Source organism: Drosophila subpulchrella, chromosome 3R (genome assembly GCF_014743375.2).
Source record: "Drosophila subpulchrella strain 33 F10 #4 breed RU33 chromosome 3R, RU_Dsub_v1.1 Primary Assembly, whole genome shotgun sequence".
Taxonomy (NCBI): Eukaryota; Metazoa; Arthropoda; class Insecta; order Diptera; family Drosophilidae; genus Drosophila; species Drosophila subpulchrella.
The window spans coordinates 8,736,903-8,764,749 of record NC_050609.1 but is presented as its reverse complement, the minus strand read 5'-3'; the positions used below and the strand labels follow the sequence as shown (position 1 = coordinate 8,764,749).

Sequence of the window (27,847 nt, the reverse complement as noted above, 5' to 3'; positions counted from 1 at the left end):
TTTTAATCTCGTTAAATTGTTCTCATATATATTTATTATGTATATACTCGTATGTGTTCATGCTGTTGTCTTCGGTCTGTCATCGAACTTTACACAAAATGTTTTATTTGTTTTCCGTTTGCTGTGCTCTTAGTTTTTTTTCAGGGTGCTCTCGTCAGAGAAACTCCACGTTCTGCGCTTCTGGTTTTACATTGAGTGGAAAATGTTCTGTGGCATTTCAAGGAGTGTCTCTGCCTCTTGCTGACTATTTTTGCATCCGGAGGAGGGTGCTACGGGGCAACCTCTTGCGTCTAAATGTTATCAATCGTTAAACAACTAAATTATACTTCTTGTTTTCCGTTTCGGGGGTGATATACTTTAATTAGTACATATACATATAATTTATATCCTTTTGCAATGTTATATTAATGGAATGCTGCTCAACAAACTTTGCTCATAAACATTAATTTAATTGTTTTACTGTTCGGTTTGATAATAAACTGTTTGCAGACAATAAAAAATGTGTGTGAGAGTCAATGCAGGGGCTTTGATATATCATTCGGGATTCGGTGAGGATCGGGTTCTGGGGGTTGGGTTGTTCTGCCTTGTAAAATACATATGTTGTCAACATCATTACATTATTTATCATTAATTGTTAATATTTATTGTTATTATTAGTTCGGTTTATGCACTAATTTGCTTGTCATTGTGTCGCCAACATGTTTAAAAACGCACAAAGTAAATATAAATTTTAAAATTTCTTTAGTTTATCATATTCCATGCCGTTTCGTGTAAATACATTTCATTTGTTTTAAAAGTAAATGTACAATATACAGTTTAATGTCATAACTTTTACTTTTTTCCGTTTCATCCGCCTGATTTTAATATATTTCGTCACTGCTAACAAATAATTACACATTCATAGCATTCTCATATAACGTTTTGTCTGCAGAAAATAATTTTATTTTGGTTTTATTAACAATTAGTTAGACATTTAGAGCAAAAACATTGATAATATAGAATTTGTTTTGTTTTTAGTTTATGCATAAAAATTTGTCTAGTGAAATATATAAATATATATGTGTATATATTTGTTTCAAAGGTTTTGAACTGCTTATTGTTTATAATTGCATTTACTTTTCATTTGTTATTTGTAATGTATTAATTGCGTTTTTAGTTTCTTGATCGCTCAAGTCCAATTCAGAATATTATTGTTTTGGCATTTTGTTTTTAGTTTCGTTCAAGGAAGTTTCGTGTCTCGTTAGTGGAACAGCAAGGTGAGAGTTGTTTAGAAGAGATCCTAAAGAAGTTTGATTCGAACCAAAAATGTTCGGAAAAGAAAACTTGTTGGCGCGCCTTAAATTGAGCTAAACAATTGGTATTTTATTTATATGCATTTTTATTTATTTTTCAACGTGTTAAGCATCAATTAATGATAATTTATTCAATGTTCAATATTTTCGTTTGACTAAAAACTAACGAGGGAGAAATAATACATTTGAATGTTATTTTGGTTTGCTCTCAACTAATGAATTACTAGGTTTTATTTCGCTTGTATTTCAATTGCAAGTTTCTAAAAAAGAGCATTGTTTTGAGGATTTTTCAACTCAAAAGTTTCAACTTTATTTTTGGGTGTCTCTCGTATCTTTACATATTTTATATCTATACTTTTATTATAATAATTTTTACACATTAAATTCAAATGCATTAATTTATCTGTATATATATTTATATATAATTTATTTATAAATATAAATAACAAAATTTCCCTTTTGAAGCTTGTTTGTTTACTCAATTGTTAGTCACTATATTGAAATATGATCTGCATCTATAGCATTAGCCAGTTTCTCGTTTAGCCTGCATTCATAGTTGTGTGTCTATATAAGAAGTACTTATTGTTAGGTTACTGACTGCCAGATTTCGGATTTCGTGTGCTGAACAATTGGCAAGTAATACCGACGACTCCCTCTACCGCTGCCACTCGGTGTGTCAACCAAATAAAAGAGAATATAGTAGATACATTTGGATACCAGATCGGATTGGCTTGTTCTTTTTCGGTTAAAACGTTAAGGTTGAATAAAATCGTTTTCATTTGCTTTAGTGTCTTATATCATGTCTGAAGGTAACTGAATAGAACGCATTGCTCTGGGGCCAATAATTGAGTGTGGGGTGTGGAGGGGTAGTATCTCAACCAACTTTTCCAATAGGCCAGCCCAAGGCAAGGCCCCAGGGATATGTCTGGTATTGCGGACCACCGGCACTAGAAGAGCCCTGGGACTGCCTCGTCTCATGGATAGCCCAACATGGTGCGCTTTAGGCACTTCAAAGTTCTGTGGTTTCGAATTTGTTTTCATGTATTTTGGGGTTTAACAATATTAGGGTATTCAATCAAGGAGGAAACAAAGGGTAGAAAGGAATGGAAAGAAAGATAAAGTAAAGATAGTTATAAACTTAGAGCCAACTTAGAAGAAACTACGATATAAGCTCTTAATTACTTTAAATCATCGGTATCCTCAATTAAATCGGCGTACTCCTCCCAATCGTTGTTAGTCGAGCGTGTGCGCAAGTTTGATATTGTCGGTTCGTCCTCCTCCGCCTCAGTGTCGTCCTTTTTCCTGCGTCCTCCGCCTGCAGTGCCGCCTTCGTCAACCACCTCGTAGTCCTTGAGTTCAGCTTCCAGATCCTTTTCCCATTGTTCCTCTGGCAAAAGACGGAGCAACAAGCAGAATATCGATTAGAATTTGCGTGGCTTAGCAGCGCGTCAACGGATATCTGCTTATGTAAGGATATAATAGGTTTAGCATACATGGTTTACACATATCGTATATTGGTATATTGGGGTATATATAGTATAGTATAGGTTTAGTATCAAAGGTGTCTAGGCAAGCAATTGAATTGTGGTTAGGTGACCATCCCAAGCAAGTACATGGTTGTTCTCAGTTCAATATCATCGCTTACGTTTACCTTCGGCTAGTCTCTGGGGATATAGCTAAGACATAGATTTTCACACACTGTAATACGTTTGGGTATTCGCACCGTAACTGAATAATAGCCGTCTACAAATAGTTGGAAATTTTTGTTTATTCTTTCACTTAGTCAGGCCAATTTATGGATTATATTAGAAGATTAGGGTAGGCTGTACACCATTTTCGAGCTAGCACTAATTAACGGATAGCGTGCACCCAAAGGTTACCAAAAGTCCACGACTTGCTTGTAGTCCCGAAATACCAATTTGTGTTCATTTGGTTTATTCTTGTTTTACACTCCATCAATTGACGAAAATGTTCACAACGAAAATCATATAGTTTGTGTGTATTTACAGCATTTACGCATAAAAAGCAAGCAAACTGAATAGTTAAATTATTCGTATTTACACACCTATTAATCGACGAAGCTTGCCAAATATAAGATTTTCTAAAAGCTGGCAAACAAAATGTCGGAATATCAATTAACTTAAAATGCCATGTAAAGATAGAGAGAAACAGGGGAAAGAAACTGAGTCATATGTGGCTTCTTCCGGTTTTTAGTTTTTTCGGCCAAGGAATTTCTATCGTTTTAATTGATTTTGTGTGGTGAGTTGGTCCAAAAAAAATAGGAATACGACTTTATTGGTTTAGAATGTGGTACCCAAATTGATTTATATTTGTGCAGTATAAAAAGCAAATCGTTTTTTGAGGGAAGCGCCCAATTTTCATAATAGGTTTCTTTCTTCTTCTTGCCCTCAGCTGGTTTTCCACCGCACGCACATCAATGAAAACCATAATGGAAATGCTAAACTAAAAACAAAGCTTTGTTTCACTAGGACTACTAATTAATTTACACACACATACTAAAACATACACAACGATTATATAGACACAGACAGGAGCGTAGGGGAAATGATTGAAATTGCAACTACTTTGGATTGTAGGATAATATTTACATACTATATTGCTGAACAGAAACGTTATGCAATTGAAAACCAACATGGAAACGAAAATTATCACAACTAAAACTTGTTGCAAGTTGTATATATTTCACTTTTGTTTTTTTTTTTTTTGCTTTATTCAACCAACAATTTCTAACTTACCACACAAAATTTTGTTTCGGTTTTTTGTCATTTTAGTAACATTTTTGGGGGTTTTCTTTCTTCGGTTTATATAAATAATGCGTTTTCTGGGTTCAACTCAAATTTTCATTGTTGTCAAGTGAATATCTTTATAGGTATTTATATAATTTTGTTTGTTGTAGTACTTTTTTTTGTTTCGCTTAACAATTTCTTTTCTTTCTTGTGGGCAATTTTGTAGTATTTTTTTTGTATAATTTTGTTCTTGTTATTTTGTTAGTTGTATTTTTGTTTGCATTTTGAAATTTAGATTTAGCATTTTGTTTTGTTTAATCCATTCAATCTTCTGCAAGATGATTCGTAAATAAATCAAGAAATACATGAAGAAAAATAAATGTTTTTGTTAAAAATGTTTTCCCATACAAATTCATCATCAAATATTCAATGGTAAGATACTTTTGGAAAATTTTGTGTATTGCTAGGAGAGGAGGTTCATTTTTGTGTCGCGGCCAGTTTGGAATATATATTTTTTAGAGTTTAAACATGTGGAGAAATGTGTAAAAGTAAAAGGCAAAATAATAATTGGATCGGAGGAAAGGAGGTAACGAAAATTACATCTAGCTAATTTCTTTTAAAATGAACTTGAATTGCAAATTGAATAAAAAGGAGCACGAAATTGCAAAGAGAGAGCGAAAGTTGTATCAATAGGATATATGTAGTATATAAGAATTTCTTGATCAGTTTGGTCATACTCAACTTGTTCGAAATTTGGTTTGTGGCTTTAACTCTTTCTTAAACTGTTATTGGATACTTGAAATCAAATTATACGCCATATGATACATACATCTATATATATATTTTATTTTTTTAACTTGCTAAATGGCAAACGAAACTTTTGAGTCGAGTTCGATTTTATCCAGGATATATATTTATACGTGTTATATAATTTATAATACTCTTGTTATCCATTAGTTGCTTTACTTCTATATTTATTTATTATGTGATTTCGTTTATTGGTTTAATAGTACTTCAATTGATAGATTCGCTTTAGTAATTAAATGCCAGAGCTTGAGTTGGTCGTCATATAATAAGTAAAAACGATTTTCATACAAAATGTAATTTACACAAAAGAAAGAAACAGAGCAGAGGAGAAAAAAGAGAATTGTTCGGTTTTTACACTTGATTTGTACACACATTTTTGTTTGTTTTAGATTGTTTGTTCTGTTTGTTTGGTACACAAAAAAAAAATGGTATATATATTCATGTGTGGCTTTGTTTGCAAAATAGAGTATGAGATGTTGGGAAAACAAAACACGCGATTCAGACAAGAGACTTTTATAGTGTTCAAATGGCAATGAGTGTGTCTTGATAAATCCCTAAGATCTCTAGATGAAAACAGAGCTGAAGCTCGCTGTCTAAGCCATATAACTAGGATACACATGTGATGTTTTCTCATGTATTTCAATTTTTTTTTTTATGTGGCATGTGTATGAATGAATGTATTGTGTTGACCAGAACACCAATGAAATTTAAAATTTGATCAATTTCATGGGGCCAATGTATGTACAAAAAATGTTAGTCTTAAACAGAGGTAACATAAGAATAAGTAACATAGTGGTAACAAACTGAGGGAAAATAATAATAATATAAGGAAGTCTTACCATCAGTCGTGGCTAGGGCCTGCTGGGTCATGCTATCGATGCCCAGTTTGCGCATGCCGTCTTGGATCTCAGCCAAGTCCGATTCGCTGGAGGCCTGGAAGTCATCCGAAACGAATTCCGATTCGGAGATCTTCTGGCCCAGCTCTTTGCCGGCACGAGCCTTCTCCGACTTGGCCGCCACCACGGACTCCTGGGCCTCCGGCTCTATCACGGCCTTCGGCTGCTCGGCAATGGCCTTCAGGCTCGAATCGCTCTTGGCTGGCTCAGGGTCAGTCTTGGATGTGCTCTCTTTGGTGGCCACTTCGTTGGCTGATCGTTTTTGATAGTCAAGTTCGTTTTCACATTGTAATTTCGTGTTGGTATTCACATAAAATAATAATAAAATCAAAAAATGAAATAATCAATAAACTGAAAAGAGGAAATATACACTAAGTAAATCGATTTGAGGTGAGGCGTTCGACGTTCGTGGAGCGATATTCAATTGAGCTTCGAGACGCGATTGAGATGAGCGTTATTTTTTTTGGGGGGGGGGGATTCAGTGAGTTAGAACCGAAAACCAGGACTCGAGTCCTCGACGATACAAGCCAGTGCAGGTGGAGGTACGGATACAAATCAAAGGGGTTTCAAATACAACTTAAGACTTGAGCATACTCTTAGGCGGTGTAGTACAGACGCTAGCCAAGTTAGTTAGTTCGAGACTCGAGAGATAGTAGTAGGTTTGTGTAAAGAGTTGGATAGTTTAATAGAGAGAGAGAGAGAGAGAGATATAGAGCGAGAGAACGGAAAACTTTGGATAGCTAGCGTGTGTGAAAAGGACTAAGAGGAAATCATAAGTTAAACAGGCGCGTGTGGCTAAAGTGAACCAAAAACAAAAATGAAAGACTTAGACTTAGGGAAAGATAGACAGAGTTCGTAGGCAGATAGATATAGGTACAGAGATACAGATACAGGTAATAGATATAGATTGTTGGAGAGCGCGCGAGTAACGAGTGTGAGTGTTTGGTGAGCGAGACAGTCTGTTTATCCTGCATTTCATTGCATTATATAGGTAGGTATATTTTCCAGAGTTTTATTTTCATTCGACGGGCGGGAGAGGAGCTCCAACCGACTTACCATCTTCGCCGCTGGAGGCCTGGCCCACGCCATCGGCGCCCAGAGTGCCCAACTCGGCGGCCTGGATGATCAGTGAGACGCGGTAGAAGTAATTCCGCCAGAAGTTCTCCTCAGTGATGCTGTGGGGTGATATTGTATTGATATATCAAGGGATTTATGATTTGATAACACTTCTAGTATATTTACATCTTGGGCACCAGCTCGAATCGCATCGTCTCGAGCGCCTTGTCCTCGGCCATAATGGCTATGGCCGTGGGATAGGCGGTGTCGTAGCTAAACTCAAAGTCCACGCCGGCGGGCGGGGCGCGCACGAAGTTGCGGCGATCCTGCGACAGGCCCAGGATCTCCTCCTTGATCTTGGCCTCATTGGCATGCCCAATCCAGGGAGCTGCCCCATTGCCCACGCCGCCCTGGCCCTTGATGAAGGCCTCCTGCTCCTTGTTAAACGAATCGAGAATGGTCTGTAAATGTTCCAGAATATTAAATACGATCTCACTTTAGATAGCCCTATCTTGAACTCACATTATCCTTGACTGTTTCCTTGATTTTGCTGCCAGCCTTGCTGATGGCCGATGACAAGAAGGACCCAAAATGTTTGGCCTGCTGTGTTACTTTTGTGGTAACTGTCGGATACATTTAAATCAGTATGCAATTAGTTTCACTCCACCGACGACAATCAACCCAAAAGGGTTTGCTACCAACTAAAGGAAACTAAACTAAACCGGACTGGGCTACAAAGCAAACGTTTCTCTAGGGGACTGAGTTAAGAGGGGATCGGGTTTCAAACTACTTGTAACTCGGGGTTAGTAACCTGTCACCGCTTTCTATCTCAATCTTTTTGAATTGGCAATTTGAGTTGACATTGATACGACATTTAGCACAATGTGTTTGAAGTTGTCTCTTGTAATTTGGTTACCAATCAAAGTGTGACACGTACTTTTGACTTCATCGCCCTTACCCTGTCCGATTTGACCCTCGTCGCCGGTGGGCGTGCCACCGCCCGATGCAGGATGCGAATCGGCGCCCTCCGTGGCGCTGCAGTTACGCAATTATGGATGAAACGAGAGGGGGTAGAAAAAAGAGGGAGAATAGTTTTGTAATTTCCATTTCATTTCTGCAGTCATATAGTTATGGCTTAAAGCTCCAAGAATAATTCATGCAGCAGGCAACAGGCCAAATCAAATTAAGATGTAAATATTTACTCAAATACATACTGAGAATGCTTGAAATACATAAAATACACATGTATGTAAAACGAAAAACAAAAAATAATAAAATATATATATTATAAACTAAATAGTCATGCATTAACATCCATTACAGCGTGCAGCTTTTAGTTTTAGAAATTCTAAAAGACTTTCTCTTTCTGTCTCTCTTATCCGTAGATCTAGTACTCAATATTATTCTTTAATTTGTTCTCTAAAAAAAGTTTCTTTTACTTAAAGTATCACGTTTTGTTAGGACCTTATAATCTCTTGATTCGATACAAAAATGTTATTCTTACTATCTGGATTATTTTAAAACGCCTATGTTTATTTACACGTATTCATGTTTTTGTATACAGCTATTCATTTATATTGTATTCTTTTAGTTTTATTCGTGAATGCCAAATGGAATGACTGAATCTTATATGAATGTCAGGATGAATGATGCCCAAAACAGATACTACAGAGGAACAAATAAAAGTGATATAAATATAAACGAAAGTAAATACCAAATGGGAGAGGATAGCACACTAAAAAGTCATGCAAGGACTAATTAGCATCATCATGGACTCACACTTTTCCATTTTGGGGACCTTAAAGGCGGTTCCCAAAAAAAGACAAACACTTAGCGGGTCGGGAGATACTTTTTAGCTGCTACACGAAAAAAACAAGTCAATGAAAAAAGAAAATAGTACACCGAAATAATACACAGAAAGAGAGCTACACAGCAAAACAGCGAGATGACTTTGTTTTGGAGACAAGAAAATGATAATGGTACTGATATAAAGATCCAAATTAGGACAATGATACACATCTACCGACAACAATTAGGGTTGAGCTTGGTTTTTTATATCTACTGTAAGTAGCCAAATGAATTGGTTTTCCAGATAGTTTTGTGGGTTTCAATTCGGTTTCCTTGACCTGGTTCGATGGGCCGCTCAATAATGATGGAATCTGATACTTTGGGCAATTATTAAAGTCGAGAAAATTAAGATTTATAATATTTCGTTTTGATTGCGTCGCGTTTGACAAATTTATAGAAATGAAATGTTTGAAAATAATAGAATAGATACAGATGGGAATGTATGTTGTATGGTTTATGTGTTTTGTGTTGAAAGATATTACTATTAAGAGGTTCGACCTAGCCAAAAGGAAATTTTACTTGATCATGAGTTGAATGAAATGAGTTATGGTAATTTCAGTTTTAAAATTTTAAGCTTTTTCCAAATTGTGTCCATTTTGAAGGTTGGAATCGCAAGAAACTTACCGTTTGTACTATCTAAAATAACACCTTAAACCAATTTCAACATTATATATAGGTTATACTTAATAAAACAACTTAAAGTCTATTTTTAATTTGTAGGGAAGGGAAAAAAAACTGTCTAAAGATAGAATGTTAAATATTTTCCAACTCTTGTAAAGGGACAAAATTTTGTTTTTTCATGTTAGCCAATTGCAGGTCGTTACTCAAATTAGTTAGTTGCATATACAAAAACGTTGAAACGATTTATAAATGTTGTATTGTTTTACAGATGGGGAAATCAGATTGGGTTGGAGATAAAGAGATTCATAGAGAGACAGAGATAATATTTTGATTTGTACAAAAAGTTATAAATATGTGAGAAAAGTGAAACTTTAACCAGCACAAGAAAATTCGTGTAGATTAAATAAATAGTATAAATATATAGGTGGAAATGCGCAACAATATCTCAACTAAATGTATGTAAGAAAACGAGATTTCTTTGATATTGAGTATATAGTTAATTAATACAGTTCAAGAGAAACTCGTGTGTATATTGGTTAGTATTTAAGTAAATTGTGTGGAAAAGGCTTCAACTTTCGGTTAGGCAAACTAATTGTAAATAAAACCAAGGAAAACTTAAGCCTCAGCTCATATTCTTTTGGATTCCCTTTTTGGGAGGGAGGAAAACTTTTCGGCACCGACTTCAAACAAAAGGCATCCGAAAAAGTTTTTCGAAACAAAAGGCTAAAAATCTTGGGGGGGGGTGTCTTAAACGGAGGAGGTTAACCAAAAACCGAAACAAGGAACTAAAATACAAACGCGCTTCTCATCTTCATTTCATAAATTTTTTAGCATTGGTTTTTTGGTTTCAGCGGCTGCTTCGTATATAATTCCGTCATTGTCAAGCTGGCACCCATACCTAATATACCTCGACTTGTCGTCATCCTCGCCACCACTCACGGCTCCACTGGCGGCGACCCCGCCCTCTCCGGCGGCAGCTCCCTCGGCGCCCTCGGCTCCTTCGGCTCCTCCGGCCTTGCGGAGTCCCGGGATCGATGGTATCGACGGCATCGCTGGCATGGCTGGCATCGATGGCATCGACGGCATAGCTGGCATCGACGGTATCGAGGCGTTTCCCAGCCAACCCTTGGCGCTGCCCAACCATCCGCTGCAAAACAACAACAACAAAAAAACGGCAAACATTAGTGGGGGTCCTTGGTCCTTGGCAATTGAGTGAGTGAGTGAGTGAGTGAGTGACTGACTGACAAAATGACAATCAATCTTTGCCCTAATTTGACAATATTCAATGGGCTTGCATGTGGGTGCCGCTGGATAAGGGCTGATAAAAATCTATAATGTACTATGTCGAACAATAAGCAGGCGCCTCCACTTGACAGCCATACTCGTGCTTATACATATAAAGGCCCACATACAGGGTGACAACTAATTGATTTCTTTCCGGTATTATATTTATTTATTCCTTGGGCATCAGATTTGTCAATATCCTTAGATTTATGAGAAAATGTTGGTATTTGTTCTGTGGTTCTATTACAGAGTTTTCAAGAGGTTTCCTAAGGATTTGAGAATAACTTAAAAATCTGAAGGATAGAGTATCTCATTTCCAAATTCATCTTAAGTTGGAAGTCATCTTAACAAAGCCTTTTAGAAGCACACGTTTTCAAATCCGTTTCCGAAATTCCGCTGACAAGTCCATGGGATATGGGTCCCCAGTTTATGTTTAAGGTTAGTGTCCCTTTCCAAGAATTATCATACTTTTCTTAATCTGACCGTTCTATTTTTAGGTAAGAAATCATCGATGTTTCAAAGACTTCATTAAACATCGATATGTCAAAGTTCACATCGGTGTTTTCTCTACCTCTAAGGTGACAGGCAGTTTCATGACCAGAATGACAATTGAGTAGGCTTTGCCACACACTTTGACCTAGGAACACTCTGAGTCAGTGCGTGAGACAACACAGGGATTCCCCTAGAAAACCGGAGATAAATCAAAACAAACGCGATGTACGATAGCTGTCCCGTGTGCCTGGGCAGGCTGCGTCGGCAGGTGAAGACCCCGTGCAAGCACACATTCTGCAAGAACTGTCTTTGCAAGGTCTACAGACAGAGTCCCACCAAGGCGTGTCCTCTCTGCCGGGCGCCCTTGGAGTACTATATCGTAAGTCCCTAGTTTGAAGCCCATTGAAGTCTAATTTCTTCAATATTTTCTTAAAAAACCTTCCAGAGCAAGCGGAACAATACAATAAAACTAGTATTCTTTTCGTAGGGACTGTCATCAAATTCCTAAGTGATCCACAGAGTTCTTGTGTTTTCTTGTTGTGTTGTCTGTTTTAAATTTGTTCGAGTTGGGTTTAATTTTATTTGTTAATTAAAGGATACTAATTTATTCAAAGCGAAGCTATTGAAAGCCAAAGCACATTTTTTGAAGCCTCCATGCTAAGGTAAGATGGTCTATATTATACTTGAAACTTATATTTTCGAAACCTCTATTTTTCCAGAAACTCAAGTATATTCACATAGTGATAAAATAGCTTGACTTAAGCCTTCAGGGTCTTATGCAGCCAAGTACAACAATCGATTAGAGACCCGGCCTCGTCGTCTTCCTTTCTTTTTTCCCCCCTTTCTCGCTCAAATATTCCATGCACATATTGCAATATTGAATGCTCGGCCTGCGGCGGTACAAGGAAGGGATGAGAGGAAGGACACGCCCCCACTGTTCCTCGGATATCTAGGATATAGATGATGATGATGGTCGTGCTGCACATACAGCACGCGCACATTTCCACATAGAGAATAAAAAAGCGTGCACAACTATAAGGGGGGAAATAGAATAAAACTCGCAATGACAAGCAAAGGATTTCAATCGCTATGCGGCTTGGCTCCACTTATATATATATATCTTCCGATCCATGTGCTTTATGCTTCATTATGACAGGGCAAGGCCAGCGAAATAGTGGACAGGCATTGCGCATACGCCGCGTTGTGCGACTGCCAGTGCGAGTGCTCAGCGATGCGGAATCGGAGCGGCAGTAAAAAATCGCTGCCGTAAATCGAATAAAACTGCAGCAAACGCTATTAAATTTTTTCCGCTTTACTCCAACAACTGCACTTAATTGTGGCGGCAAATTAATTTTTTTTACCCAACTGGGTCAAGAGATTAAAGGAGCATATGTCGAGCCATATCGAGCAAACGCCATGTTGGCCAGCCCAATTAGGAAGGCAATTCGATGGACGCAAAGGCAAAGTTATTACATATCAGTGGTATTCGGAACTTGCCCATGGAGCTTATCATTAGCAATTGGCCAGGATCCAAGTGAAGCTTTCCTCGCCCTCCTTTTATTTTTTTGCCTGGGCATCCCTATCCCTTTTGTGATTTATGTCCTCGTCATTGGTTAACAGGAAGCTGGGAAGCTGGGAAGCTGGGAAACTGAGGAGCTGAGGGGTTGAGCCTGGCTTCTACGCAGTTTTGCTGACCTGACAGCGGCGGCAACAGTTTCCGCTTTTATTTATGGCTCCAAGGATTCCCATTTGGGCATTGCATAACTAAGCAGGAGGAAACCGATAAGTGGTTGGACATTCTCTTGAGAGATGGCCGCTTTAAGTGCTTCACTCACACTTCCTGCGGAATTCAGTACCTTATCCTCATTTTCTCAAGTGAAAATCATAAATTTCCATCTACTTTCATTATATGGTACGCATTCATATCGACTTTCTGCTGCTGTTTTTAACCATTCTTTTTTTTAACAACTTTTTTCTTGTCTTGCCGCCAGATTTTTCCCGTGAAAAGTTTTAATTATAAAAGTTCGGGGCGAACGCTGCAGCAAACACATAGAACAAGAAATACGACATGCCGCAATGCCAGAAATCAGCAGAAACAAAGGAGTGAAGTGAATTTTCTATGGCCCAGGCTGACCTCGATTCCCCAGACATCTTCATCATAAATCCGGAGGGTAAACAAGGCCAGTAAAAACTAATTAATTGGCTTTACTGGCGCCGGCAATCGATTTTATTCGTTTCCATTAGGCAAATTCTGCTTCAGGTTGTCATTTCCAATCGAGGATATAAAGGCAACCCTTCAATAAAATAAGATTTTTAATTTTGCAAGCATAAAAATGTGTAAATTTCTAGAGAAAATGCAATTTAATGTCTTTCATTGAGTTTTACAAATCTCTAGCTTAAATATGATATAACATAATTTGTTAAATTACAGAAAAAATCCATAGAATGTTTGTAGAGTAATCTCTACTTCCATGTTGTGCTACAAATTGTTGCATATTTTTCCTTCTAGAATTTTCACAAAGTATTTCGCTCTTCAAATTTTTTATAGCAACAATGTCAGGGAGTTATGGTGTGAAAACACCACCCTCAAAAGAAGAAATGACAAAACAACGACCTACGCACATGGCACTTATGTAAATTGCAGCCTGTCGGGGAAAATGGCGAAGGGGGTGGCTTGGGGCTGGGAAAACCATCCAGAGGAGGGTGTCAACTGCAATTGCAACTGCAAATGGAGAAGTGCAAATGTGGCAAAAAGAGCAGGGAAAGATGGGGATGGGGATTTGACTTGACACTTTCGTGCCCGCCCCTCTGAAAACCCCTGGAGCACCAATCCTCTGATGCGAAAATTGCATTGTCAGCTTAGAATGGCGTCCACTGTTGCACTTGCAGTTGCTCCATTTGTTACAGCGCACTCTTTTCCGGTTTATTTTCTTTTTTTTTTTTGCAGCAGTCGAATTGGCCATTTTAATTGTTGTAGCCGTTAATTGGAGTACTATGAAGTATGGCCCATCCACACCCCTTCCCCGTTTCGTTTAAAACCCTAATTGGATTGAGATTTTGTTGGCGCCGAGCGGAGATTTATCCAGTTTCAAAGGGTCTAAGTCGAAATAAGACACGCAACGGCCAAAGCTGAAGGGCCAATAATCAAAGACCATGGCAACACAATCCGTTGTCATGTTGAGCCCTCCATCTTCCTGTCTCATTCCCTTTGGCTTTTCTGTCACACAATGGGCCTGTATTTAAAGATAATGCTTATAGGAAATTTATTACATTTGCCTGGCAAAGAAAGCAAATGAAAGTAAAGCTAAATGCGTGTATAAAGTAAAAATAAATGATACCCGGCTAAAGGCACCTGCTGAGCTTCCATTCCATTTCCCACTCCATGCCGCCTTCAAAAGAATCTTTGCCATCATCATTTTCATCTGTAACCCCCAGTCAGTAGGGGGTTTTCTTTTTGGGGAGATACATCAGTAGTAAAGATGACTTTTACTTTAATGGTAACACATTTACTGGTATTTAAATTCTAGATTTGACACACAGAAAGTTCTGAAGTAATAGCGAAAACATAAAGAGTTTGGGTCTTTAAGAAATACCTTTTATATATACCTATACCAACTTTTATCATTGCATTGTATGCCTTTTAAAGTTGGAAATTATATGTAAAATGTGTATCTTATTTTTGAAAATACTTCTGTAGCCACCCTCGTCATTTAGAAAATGCCACACTGTGTCGGAGGCGCAACAGCCAGCAAAGTAACGCTGGGAAAAATCCACATTTGACAAATTACCAGCGAGCAGGTAAACAGAAGGCGGATAAGCCCCGCCTGGAAAAGCGGGACAGAAAAAGAGCCACATGCAGGAAATTGGTAGTGGAGCTGGGATCCAGGACTAACATATCACATCAGCATCTACATAATCATGGCCATGTGTGGCTATTAATAAAAGATGAACGCAACATTAAACGCCTGCATAAATGTGAGTCATCCATCCATCGACGGGATTGCCTTATTTGAGATTCGGCCATGTGACATTTAACTTTTCATGCTTTGCAGATTTCTATTTAAAAGTCACATTCAAAATTGCCTTTTTTTGTTTTTATTTACTTTGTGAGTTTTTTATTTGCTTTTATTTTCAATTAAAGCGGACTGCACAAACTTAAATATCTGGGCGGCGAGTGTGCCATCAAATATTCATGGAAAAGCACTGGCGAGGGTAAAACAAGCCGAGCCAAAATGCCGAGTATAAATTATTCAAAGCGAGAATTGATGAACAAACTGGCTAACAGAGATTGAAACTCTTTGCCCCGTGAATTGGTGAATTGGCCCAATCAGCGGAAGATTGGTAATTCATTGCCAAATCCGTTCGCCCACAAAGGCGGCCGAAAATAAATCAACTTTTGGCTAATTATAAAATCTGACCTTTTTTTTGGACCTTATCCAAAGCCTGGTTTGTTTGTTTAAGTAAGATAATTACAAGCACTTCCCACAGGACTCTCGGAGGCATTTGCACGCCACCATAAACACTAATAGTTGCCACCGTTTGGCCATAATCATACTTGTACAATTAAGCGCCTCCTACACAGTCCCCCAGTATAAACCACTTAATATGATTGCCTAATGGCTGTCGCAATGCTAGCGAGGCTTAAACATTAAGGAAAACGACCACCTAAGCCATATCCATTTAAAGGGACGACAGCGATAAGCCCGGAAATACGACAAAGATACATAATCATCAAAGCTGGTCGAGGAACCATAAAAATATTACGACACGGCGGTTTTAAAGAGGTGAGAAATTGAACACTTGAGCAATTTAAGTAGAGTTACGGGGAACTTTTCTGCCCACACTCAGAAACAGTCATTATAATGAAGATGAGCAAGGTTAATTAGAGCAAAAGATGACGGCACTGTCTAAAAATAGCAAAAGCGGAAGCAAAAATACATGCAAGTGACAGGTGGACCGACATCCAGGTATGCCCAGCTCTTCGAACTCCCTTTCGTTTCGGCTTCTGGGTCTACAAGACGTGCCTCATTTGCAGAGACATGCCTTTTGTGGACTATCTGTATTTCCTTTTAATGCTTAAAACAAACGGTATTGGATTTGGGATGAATGGGATGATGGTAAGGGGAGTGGGATATATCCTTGCTGACGCGGAATATTCATAGTTTTTTGTACAAATAACATAAAATGAAAATCAGCATAGAGCTACGGTTTTCATTTGAATTCGGAAATAAAGATTCGTCTTTTGAATATATATATATATATTTAATATCATTATAAGAAAATGCTGGTACTTTACAGGCGTTTAATTTGATGTGAAAATGGAAGATAAATTGACTTTGCAATATAAAATGGACAATTCAGTTTAGCCAAGTAATTTATTGTAAAAATGTAACCCCATCAACAAAAGACAATCTTTAAAAGACACAGATACTGTATAAGCCTTAAATTTGACACCAAGGCTTTGTGATTTTTCCCTATTTTTTTTTTGTAACCCATCAGTGTTTTTAGATGTTTTCATTTCCCCCTCCCTTAAAAATTGTGACTTTCTGTGGGATGTGACAGTAACACAATAGCACTTCCAACAGAAGAGTGGGCTCTGATTGAAAACGTTATAAATAGATGGCCGCAGGATAATTGTCCTTCCTCAATGGCAGGATATCCCTTTGGCTCGTGATTAACTGTTTCGTGCAACAATTTCGGGTTATATACACATTTATTTATATCCTCCGAGTTTAATGGGAATGACGGCGACACAGTGGTCCCCGAAATGAAAAACATCCCGGGGCAAAGGTTTGGGACAATTGTTGCCAAGGGGTTTTGGCTCCTGGACTTTAGGTCCTTTCGCTCAATCAAATGCTGAATGGCGGATGAGTGTGTGTGTGTATTATGGCCAAAGGCCCAGAGGGTGGCCCAAAGGAGCTCGGCGGAAATAAACTGGTAGCAAAAAGGTGCAAAGTGTTGGGAATTTTATGCGCATTAATTATACGCAGCGAGCACGCCCCGAAAATGCAAATGAAATATTTAGCTTGATATTTAAGCTGATTGAGATGAATTAACTTGAAATGAATATCAAAGGAAGGGTAACTTAATGCTCAACACGTGGGTTGACTCTAGCTTCCCACGGCGATTGAAAGAGCTTAACTAAACTTGCTTTTTTTTACACCAAGGACTCACTCATATCCTGGCCAAAGTGTCACTACACATCGCCCTAAACTTTGTGCGAGTACATAACTTTTCTCGGCTATTATGATTGCAGCCCTTTGGCTATATTCCGCCCCCTAGTTTTCCACCATTTGTTGGTCTAAATGGGCGTGGTCACGGCTCAGTTCGAGAAAAAGTTTCTGTGTTAATGATTTTACGACTGCAAGGAAAAGTTTTCCTCTTACTGTGTGGGTTAAAAAGGTAAATAGTTTTGTGTTGGATAATGGCTTCTAATTAGGTTTAATTAGGGAAGTATAAAAGTATAATAACAATAACTAAAATACAAAAGAAAGGAAACTTACGTGGCTTCGGTGACTAAAGAATCAACCAGGGATGCGGATTTGGGAAGTCTAAAAATAAATCATAAGAGTACGAAACAAAATAAATAAAATTAAAATCAAGAAGGGGTATGGAACCAAGTAAATTAAAAGAGTTTTAGATTAAAAACGAAAACAGACTAAGTAAATAAATCGATTTAAGCTGGAAAATGGCATCCTCTGTTACCCACTCATTCTGCTCGGCGTACACTAATAAATTCATTTAATTTACTTCCTCCACTTTTGTTCGTCGTCGCCATAATTACCTGCAAAAAGAATGAAAAGTTTTCAAAGTTAATGAAGATGTATATCGCCAGCGATTTTTGAATGTGTTGGGGAAATTAATTAGATAATTTCGTGTTTTGGGGGCAAGAGCGATGTACAAAAGGCCTGCGAAACGCCCAACCGAACTAAAATGCTTCCTGACCTGACCCTCTAATTAAGCCGAAGGATATGATTACAAATGCGAAACAGGAGCAACGGCGAGCAACATGAAAGCGAAAGAAAAGACCAAAGTTCACGCTCAAGCGGACCCACTGGGCCATTCCTACTATGTATTATGTGTATATAATATATATACCCTCGTAAATCTCAAGCTGAGCGGAGAAAAACAATTTCTTAACATAAATCAACTCAACGGGGGATTTGTGGGTATATGTTTTCCATATATTTATGTATGGTAGCAATTTTTCGACAAGGACAGCCAAGTGTTGATAAACAATACGAATCGAATCGTATCGAATTGCAGGTGGAGAACGAATAAAAGAGCAGGGTTTTAACTCTGAAAGTAATGCAAATCGGCCTCTGACCTTGACCCAATGAAAATGCCACACGATTCGCGGCTTGTGAGTCCTGTGATACAAGACCTGAATGGCACAACAACTGTGTTCGCAGAGTGTACAACTTACAAAGGGCAACCAAGATAAAAGTCTAAGCTGGCACACATCGCGTATACGTAATGCAACAAAATGCATGCAGCAAGGTTAGTGGAAGGTGGGCGGCTTGGTGTTTTCTTGGTAATGGAGCGACAATGTCGGGGAGTGGCCATGCGTAATTTATGCCAACCGATGTCGCACAACAACAGGGGCCACTGAAAATGGTATTCAATTAGGCGAAGCTCTTCGTTTCATCCAGAGCACCCCTTCTTCTACTTTTCATAGCAGTCCTCTAAACTTGTTTAAAGCAAATTGTCAGCCACAGCAAAAGCAACTGCAACGGCAAGGAGCGTCGTCAACTTCCCTCCATCAGCAGTTTCCTTGCCGCGTCCCTTTTACATAACTTGGCATTCATTATAAGGCTAATTAAGTATACGCCACGTTGCCAGCTCCGGCACTCAAATGCACTGTGCACCGCCGTTTGCATTTGGTGGCCCACTCTCGTGGCAAAGCCAATACTTGGCAACATATGGCAGCTGCGTTGGTTTTGACGAGGTTACGCCTGGGACTGATGAGATAATAATGGTTTATTGTGCAAAACAAGCAAGTCCTTCGAGTGGTACAAGGATAAAGTTGATGCCAGCATATGGATAAATTAATGATGGGGGAGAATAAGAGTAGGATCACAAAATATAAGCAAACATTTGAGTAAAATAAACGATTTTGAATATAAATTTAACAAATAATGAGGATCGACAAATTAAACAATATCTTTAGGTTACACACAATATAATACACAATTATACCCCTATAAATATTCAAAAATATTTGAGCTTTCTAACAGTTTTAGGAATCCTTAACCAGTTTCTGGCTAAATCTATTAGTTTTACCTTGAAAGGAAATTATAACTTGGTTGAAATGCATAAAGGATTAAAATTACAAAACGAAATTCTCACATAACTCATTAGAAATATGGACCAAAGTCTCGTTCTTTAAAAAAAGACCCCAATAAGTAGGCAACAGTTTTTGGACTTGCCAGCGAATGTTGCTCATACGCCGCGTAATCCCCACTGCCGCACCCCACGAGTCCACGAATCCAAGCATCCAAGGACTGCGCCACGATGCAGCAACGTGTTGACCTTTAGCACACTTTCCGCAGCAATCCCTCTCACTGTCCTCCCCCCTCCCCCCTTTGCCCCGCCCCTGCTGTATTATCTTAATTGTTATGCAGGCGAAACTGTGTTCGCTTCTCCGTGTGACTTGGCATATTTCATTACTCAATTACAAAGCAAACTGTTTGAAGAGCCCAGAGTCAAATGGAAATGGTCCAAGCCAGTCGTTTGCGATTTTCAATTAACGGCCAAGTTGCACAACACACCAGGGCGACTTGCTGAGTCACAGATGAATGAGTGAATGAATGAATGAATGAATTGCAGCAACGCCCACCAAATCGATTTAATGAAAGCTGCAATATGGCAGGATGGGTTGACCCTGATCTAATTCAAAAGGGCCGTCATTTAATTAAGAAATGCTTTGACTCTGGCATGCGGCAAGTGGAAATACCTTCTATTTATCCACTTTCCCAGGCAATACATACAGCTTAATCGATATTCCCCACACAAAAATTCTGGTTAAATTCGTTCAAACCATAAAATGTTTCATGAAATAGTGGGTGGGTGGAAAAGACTTTAATTTCGCTTGGGAAACTTTGACAGCAATTTCTAGATAAAGTCGGAAGCCTTTTAGAAAGGCCGTTGGGCACGAAAATGTTCGTAAGTAAAAGGTTCGACTGTCACGTACAGCCCACCATGGAATGTGTGAATTTTGCACTTAAAGGATTGCCTTATCGGTGGGGCAGGCAAAACATAACATTGGATAATGTCATTAGCAGTAAAGTTGAGTAATTTTGTTTATTGAAAAGCTGCGAGGGGAAGTTTCAAGGATACTGGCTTTGCCCGCTTCCCGGGAAACTTGATTACCATCGGCCAGGCCAGGCCAAATCACAAGCCATGCTCATTAAAAGTTATATTATTCCCGAGAAAAAGGACCCCAAAATTGGATTAAAGTCGAGGAGGAGTAGACCAAAGAGTTAAAATGTTGGTGTTCCATTTAAATTGCAAATTGTACTAGTGGTGGGGTTGTAGAAAAACGTGGCCCGAAAACCATGGCCAGCAGTCATTCTTCTTGTAGACTGTTAGAGCCTGTTGTTGACAGAATTAATTGCGCACGTTAACGTCGCCTCGCTGTTGGCGGCATCCGAAACCGAAACAGAAAATTGAATTCGAGGCGACGTGGCTGCCAAAGGAGCTGTGCTGCAGCATCCGCAGCCTAAAATTGAATTACGAGTGTTTTTCATACCCATTTGGGCCTTTTTCCAGCCGCAGAATTGCATTAGTTTTGAAGGGAAACAAAGGCCACAGAGGTTGGTTCTTCAATAAAGACCAGGCAATTGATGCCCAGAGACAATTCGAACGACAGGAGCCAGATGGTTTCTCTATTTTCGCTGCCACCTACACTCGTTCGGCATTACGTATACGCCCCGTCACTGTGATTAGCCAAGAGCCCGAAAAAGCCCAGCCATAAATTTCAACTGCAGAGCCAGGCGGAAATTCATGAACCACGAACCTCGGCCCAAAACAAAATGGCCGCCCTGAAAGCCCGGGGGCTATGTGTTTTACACTCGACCAAATCATCAAACACCCCATCGGAATGGGGGGATGAGGGGAGCAGGTTGGAGGGGTACCAAACCCAGGCACATGAGCAATTGGGACTGGCTTTTAAGACTGGCAACTGAGCTGCCATTAACGCAATGCAAATATAACCCACCCAACCTTCAATTTCCCCTTATCAAAACGTTGATGTTTTCTGTATTATTATTTGTTTTTTTTTGGTGCTGTTTTTGGCATTTTATAAAGCGTGCCAGTTTTATGTAAATTTTAAATATTACTCAAGAGGCGGTTTATTTGCTGGAACCATTGGCTTTATGACTGCGAGTGACGGGAACCCCAAAGGGATTTGGGGAACGATGTGTTATATCTACAGCCATTTGCATAGTTGGATAAGCACGCTGGATGTGCACTAAATGAGCTACGAAATAGCGCAGATAAGCTAGGTGGGCTGTAATATTTTGATTTTAATTAGTAACTCGTTAAGGAAACATTGTTTTTTAAGTAAGAACCAGATTTGATTCGAGATTATATGATTGAGGAAGACTATTTTTAGTTGGAACCAAGTTCGTTTAAGTTTGTAATAGCATCTAAGGTTTTAATTTTATAATCGTTAAAAACACAGTGTTATTTTAGTAAGAACAATCTTTGATTACAGATTTTTGATAGATTACAAGAAATGATTTGACTTTAAACCACAAAAAGCAACTTTTATAAAACAATCCTGCTGATATTCATTAAAAATGTTTTGATTTTAATTTTTAAAGCGTTAAAAACACATTGTTATTCAAGTAAGAACATTCTTTGACTAGAGATTATTTGATAGAGCACTTGAAAAGCATTGATTTTACCCCAGAGAAAGCAACTTTCAGTTGGAAGCAAGTTGTTTAAGTTTGTAATAAAGCCCTGCTGACATCCGTGAAAGTTTTTGGCAGGGCATTTCTCATGCTGCGAGGACAGCGGGAAATAGAAACAAAGCACGTAGTCTGGCTGCCGTTTTTACGATATGCCGTAATTTGCTACTTTGACGCAAGTCCTGGGAGTCCTGGGAGGATGTGGTGGGATGGGTTCGCTTTTATGTGTGTGCGTGCTGCTTCCATGCTTCCACGCTTCCTGCTCCCCGGATGACCTCCTCCTGCATCGTTTGTTGCCATTACCCGCCTGGCCTGTCACTTCCGCGCTCCGTTTGTATTTATGTTTTGCCAGCGCTTGTCTTGGCTCTTAACGCGACTTTATCATCGTCTGCGTCTGCAGCAGGCCAACCACCAACTTGGCAACATGGCAACATTATCGTGAAGGGCTCCGCACAGAACCTACAAACTTTTTCCCGTGACTGGCCTTCCGGTTGCCTCGCTTTCGTCGACTTCCGGCCGTGCACTTTCCCATCCTGCGGACATTCAATTTATCTTTATTCGAGCAAACTGTTAACATATGTTTCCTCCCCCGTTTTCCCATATTTCCATATGTTTCAGCCGTGTCCTGATTTCATTGGGTTTTTAGATCGGACAGGCGAAGCATCTGCGTCGTTTGCACCTTGGCCAACTTGGCGGGGTCACTTTACGAGCAGCATTAAATTTTATTTGATTTATTTTTTTTTTTTTCGTTTTCAGCTTCTGCGTGTGGGGCCATAAAAATCCGTTTGGCAAGACCTTTGGCCCACATTTTGCTTTCGAGCATAATTGACCGCCAATTGGTTTTGGCACAAGGGGCACGGGGTCAAAAGGTGAGGTGCATCTATAAAATCAGTGTTAAGTTGATTGGGCATTTTGATTAGCAATGGAGAAACTGGTCAGCCAATTAGGTATATTTTCAGATTGAAAGAATGTCTAAAATATTGGGTAACCAAGGAGATTTCAGATTATTTATATTTTCCATCTGGAAAGCATCTTTAAATGGGTAAACATTTTAAGGATATCTGGAAGCTGAAGCTATATTTTATTGCTGATAAATCCTTTTGAAATTTTAAATCAAATAAAATTCCAAAAACCACTAACACGCATGATAATTTAGTCCTTGCCCTTTTACTACCACATTTTGTGGGGACGTGTGGGCGTGGGAAATTCCCTGGCCGGCAATTAGGGACTGCAAAACTCGTGACAAACACTTAATTTGCATAAAAATTACTATTTATATGGGCCGAATGATTCAGCACGAAACAAATGCCCAGGGCTATAAATATTAATTTGTGGTGCAAACAATAAACACACAAAGCGGCAGTAGAAAAGATTCAAGCACAGTATAAATTGAATTAAATGCGACAGCTGAAAAAATACAAAAAAAAAATGAGAAAATAGTTTCGGGAAAGTGGGTGGGTTTTGTGGGGACCACCTACGACGCAGACGGCAATTAAGGTCCTGCTGCCGAAGGGAGACCGAAATGAAATTGAAATTGCTCCGAAAGGAGGACCAGCCATCTCCATGCAGTGCTGACCACAAGATTGTTGCTTTTGGGCCGGGCCAGAACGTTAATTTGGCTGGCAAATGGGGGCAGGGCAACTGGCAACTGGCAAATGTCAAATGGACAAGGCGTCGTTAGCACCCACGCCATGTCCTGGCCAAATGGCCGGACATATCGGCGATGTCCTGCCTTGACATGAAATTTTAATACCGCCTTTAAATTTAAGTAGCCCGCTAGGTTTTTGCATTCAGCTGGCTTTGGCAGCGTTTCAATTTCTCTCTCTCTTGTTTATCTTTTTATATCCTTGGGAAATTTTGTGTGTTCGGTAGGCCAAATGTCGCGCCGATAAATTTCTGTGGGCTTTTATTTATTTATTTTGAGGCCATTGCTTTGATTTTATTATGTTTGCCGTCTCCAGGTGGGTGGAAAAAAGATTGGAAAACCTCTATTTCTTTGGCCTTTGGCCCAAATGTAATATTTATATAATTTGTGAAAGCGGGATTTGTATTTGCATAAGGAAAGCATATATCAATCAGGCCAAGACATGTGCCAATATTTGTTTCTGAACTTTTGTTGACCCCTGTGTTCTGGTTGTTTCTCTTTATTTTTTGTTAATGATGACCCGAACAGAATGGCAACTTTTTCTTGTGAGTTATTTTTGGTGAGTAAATTGTGTCAAGCGGCGTTAAAAATGCATTGCATACTTTATCCTGCCTGTTTGCCAAGCCATTTGGGCGCAAGATGAAACAGTTTATACTCGTTTTTTTTCTTTATTATTTTGGCATAATTTTAGCAACAAAGGCAAGGGCATACGCATACAAACACGCTGGCAGAGAGCAAGTGCAAATAGTGTAAATGTCCTTGAAAGCGCCAACAACTTTGGCCCTGGCTTGCTGAAAAATTCTGAAAAAGGAGCACAGTACAGGTGGGGATTTGTATTTAAGGGACTAAAATGTATAGGGTGCATTTGGTAATTACTTCAGCCTAGCATAGCCCACTTTTTTCAGGACCTTGGCAAGGGAATCTACATCGATTTTCGACCTAAAACCCCCTCTAGCATAATCAGCAACTCGTATGCCAGGCAGCGAAAATTGAATAAATTAATTCATTGAAAATTATAGAGATTTAACGCTGATTGATGAAAATGGAGAATGGCTGGGGGACGGGCGAAAAGACAGGCAACAAGCCAGCACACACGTTTTCTGAATGCACAATTATTAAATAGGCTGACAAAAGGACAACAACGGGGGGGTATATCCTGCGGAGCGGAGGACATGGCGTCGTTTTTGCTCGTTTTGGCCACATCACATGTGCACATTTCGCAGAGAGAGCTCCTCCTCTCTCTCTTTCTCTGTGGGTTTCTCTCGTATCGATCCGCAAAACGAGCAAAAGTCAACTGGAAACTGGAAAGCAACCACCAAAAGGAACACATCCTGCCATCCGAGTCCTTCTCCTTCTGCCCCTCCCCCAAAATCCCCCCCCTAACCACCATTTGGTGACAGTTTTTCGCACAGTGAAAGCTGGTCAAAAAACCGAAAGGCAGGCGGAGGAGGAGCAGCCATCTCGAATGACTCAACATTTTGTGGTTATGCAGGAGCCACGTGCAAATTATTTTCATTGGAACCCAGTATCCACAAAAAAGAAACAAGGATGGATACAAAAGAACAACACGAAACTGGTCCAACTCGTCAATGTCAATTGATAGTGAAAGCAGCAGCGGCGGGGAAAGGAGAAAGGCGGTGCCGCTGAATAGGCGTGACACATCACGGTCTTGGGTTTTTGAAAGACGACACCAAATGACACCAGCTGTTGGCAGCTGGCTGGAAAAACGTGCCCCGGATTGACATCCTGATCCCTGGCCCAGCGCACACTCGCACAATTAAATATTAATGCGCGATATTAAGTGAAAAAAACAAGGACATTCGTTGACTTTGGCCTGTCTTAAGGATTAGCCAGCAACTTGTGGCATTAACAGGCCATCACACCGAGCTTAAGTTGTCTGAAAAATCAGCCATATAATTGGATTTTCATTTGTAGCCACTGAGGAGCGGAAAACAGGAACAGCAGGTAGCCTTGTTTGCCCTCTTATGGCATAGAAATGAAGCTAAACAGTATTTAGGGTGCGGACTGTTTGCCAGAGATTGATGAAGTGCCCAGAAAAGCCAAGGAAGAGAAAGGTCAAATGGTAGGGAGAGTGTCAAAAGAAATGGGGCACTACAATCAATTATTTTCAGCAAATAAAACCATGAACAAGGTTGCGAAACTTGAATATTCCAGCTGTTAAAGGTTAACTTTAGAAAAATCACTGAAGTACCATAACATAAAACTTCATAATACATAGGAACACAAGTATTTTTGGGTATACATATAAGAAATATTCGATTTCATTATAGGGGTTCAAAAAAGATCTTAAAATCGCTAATGTTTAATAATACAGCACATAAAAATCGTAATATAATAAGAATTCCAAGAGCATACATTTTAAGAAAAATTTAATAATGGAAAAACAATTTAAAATAAAAATATTTTGGAGTAGAATACCAATTTAGATGAATAGAAGAACCTTATAATTCTGCAATTTAAGAAGACTCTGCACGTCTCAATTCGCAATTCCACGAACCATCAATCCAAAAGCGGTTTAGCCAATTTTCCATGCATTTTCAAACTGAAATTGCTAGCCATAAAAGTTGAGGGAAGTAAATCAACTGGCTTCGGAGTTCCATATATAGGATATATGGGAGTGAAATTATCGGGCATTTGGTTTGCAGTTTAAGCAATTATGTTCAGTCACGTGAGCGCGTGCGGAATGCAATGAAAAATGCAGGATAGCCCGGACGGAGTGTGCCAACAAACTATGATGAATTGGACTGGAGGAGGCCAGGGGCAGGAGCTGGAGCACGAGCTCCGCCGGGTGAAATTTTAAAAGGTACAAATAGCAAGGTCACATTGGCACGCCATGTCAAGTTGGCTCAGGATTTGGGAGTCCCAGTCACGAAATGAAAGACTAGAAAGAAGGATTACCCCAAGGGGTATTGGGATTGGGACTAACACTCACCTCTTGCCAGCTTCCTCGCCCTCGAGTCCTTCACCGCCGACGGCAGCGGCTGCCTCCGGATCCACGGCAGAGGAGGCCGTGGCCTCCAAGGATGTGGAGGCGGCGGCTGGAGCGGCTGCGGCCGCTTCTCCTGTGGGCGCGGGCACATCCTCGTCGCCAGCGCCTCCTTTAACGGCGCCCACCAGCGAGGTGAATTGATTTGTTAGGCCCGAAAACATGATGATGGCTTTGGTAGCTACTACTGCTCCCGCTGATTCTCTCAAGGATTAGTGGTGTTTGGTGTGGTTTCCTGACCAGGAAAACGTGCGCACGTTCAACGCTCTCTCTCTCTCTCTCTCGGCTCTCTCGTTTCCTCTCTTTTCCACTGCTCTGCCGCTCTCCTTGCGCTCCAAAACTTTTCAGAGATATAATATCCTGTAATGGGTTTTCCTTTCTTTCAGTGTTCAGTGTTCGCACCACAGAAGTTTCACTTTCAACGCTCGGCGTTATGTAAATTCTCGCATTTAACTTGAATTTCGCACGCTGCAAGATGACGATGGTGATGATGTTGATGGCCAAAAGATGCGGAGAGATCGTAATGGAAGGGAAAAGAATTGAGGTTTTTTTTTTATAGCAGCTGGCGCTGGGGAAAATCAATAAAACGGACTGCGAATTGCGTGGCTTTTAGGCACAATTACACGATAAATATTCTGCGATTCGATCGATTTTCCACATGGACACACGCCACGCTCGAGTTTTTAGCTTTTTTTGTTATTATTTTGCAATTTGCTGGTTGGCACAACTAAAGTAATTTGATTCGCAAGCCAATTACCACTTGAGCTTTTTTCTGGAATTTTTCTTTTTTTTTTTTTTGTGTTATCGCCAGGAGACTTTGGATTCTCGGCTGCCCACTTCGAAGGTCCTCTGAAAACTGACGGAGCAGCGGAATGTCGTGGGCTCAAATACCGTCGTCTTCGTCTTCTCTCTGGGACTCGTGCTTGAATCGAGATTCTCCTATTCCGATTCTCGTATGCTCGCTTTCTCCCTGGAAAAGTGGAGTCCACCCCCTGCTCCGCGTCGCTGGGTTGCTGGTGCTGCGATTTTCGTGGGGCTGCTGCTGCTGCTGGTGGTGGGTTGTCTTCCTCCTTTGTCCACTGGAATGCGCATGTGTGCTTTGGCGTCGTTGGCTTCGTTCTAGCGCAATTAGACAAACAATTGACACGTCTGTGGAAACAACAACTGCGCACCAGCAAAGAATATTTTCGGTTCGCTTGGGAACAGTGCTGCCCATCGAACAGCTGTCTTTAGTCGCTC

The 27,847-nt window shown here is 39.8% G+C and overlaps 3 protein-coding genes across 17 annotated transcripts; 2 read left to right on the top strand and 1 right to left on the bottom strand.

Moving 5' to 3' along the window:
* Positions 1 to 92: 92 nt before the first annotated feature.
* LOC119562947 (synapse-associated protein of 47 kDa) lies at positions 93 to 27,787 on the bottom strand. Of its 15 annotated transcripts, XM_037876106.1 has the most exons (11): positions 27,366 to 27,784; positions 26,555 to 27,076; positions 17,547 to 17,594; positions 10,166 to 10,414; positions 7,736 to 7,833; positions 7,321 to 7,421; positions 6,985 to 7,259; positions 6,799 to 6,917; positions 5,686 to 5,994; positions 2,475 to 2,679; positions 93 to 2,309 (listed from the first exon to the last, which is right to left on the bottom strand). In XM_037876106.1, the coding sequence occupies exons 2-11, from the start codon at positions 26,770 to 26,772 to the stop codon at positions 2,267 to 2,269; spliced, it is 1,665 nt and encodes a 554-aa protein (XP_037732034.1). In that variant the 5' UTR covers positions 26,773 to 27,076; positions 27,366 to 27,784; the 3' UTR covers positions 93 to 2,266. The 15 variants fall into 15 exon arrangements, 14 of the variants coding, with proteins under 14 accessions (XP_037732034.1, XP_037732035.1, XP_037732037.1 ...); XM_037876107.1 differs by having other exon boundaries at positions 10,175 to 10,414; positions 26,555 to 27,787; XM_037876109.1 differs by having other exon boundaries at positions 7,757 to 7,833; positions 10,175 to 10,414; positions 26,555 to 27,785.
* On the top strand, positions 11,162 to 12,372 carry LOC119562952 (E3 ubiquitin-protein ligase TRIM68). Its single transcript, XM_037876125.1, has 3 exons — positions 11,162 to 11,422; positions 11,489 to 11,705; positions 11,763 to 12,372. The coding sequence occupies exons 1-2, from the start codon at positions 11,267 to 11,269 to the stop codon at positions 11,528 to 11,530; spliced, it is 198 nt and encodes a 65-aa protein (XP_037732053.1). The 5' UTR covers positions 11,162 to 11,266; the 3' UTR covers positions 11,531 to 11,705; positions 11,763 to 12,372.
* Positions 11,698 to 12,372, top strand: LOC119551343. Its single transcript, XM_037860663.1, is given in 3 exon segments — positions 11,698 to 11,705; positions 11,792 to 11,867; positions 11,870 to 12,372. Coding segments are annotated over 3 exon segments (222 nt in total). The 3' UTR covers positions 12,008 to 12,372.
* Positions 27,788 to 27,847: the final 60 nt, after the last annotated feature.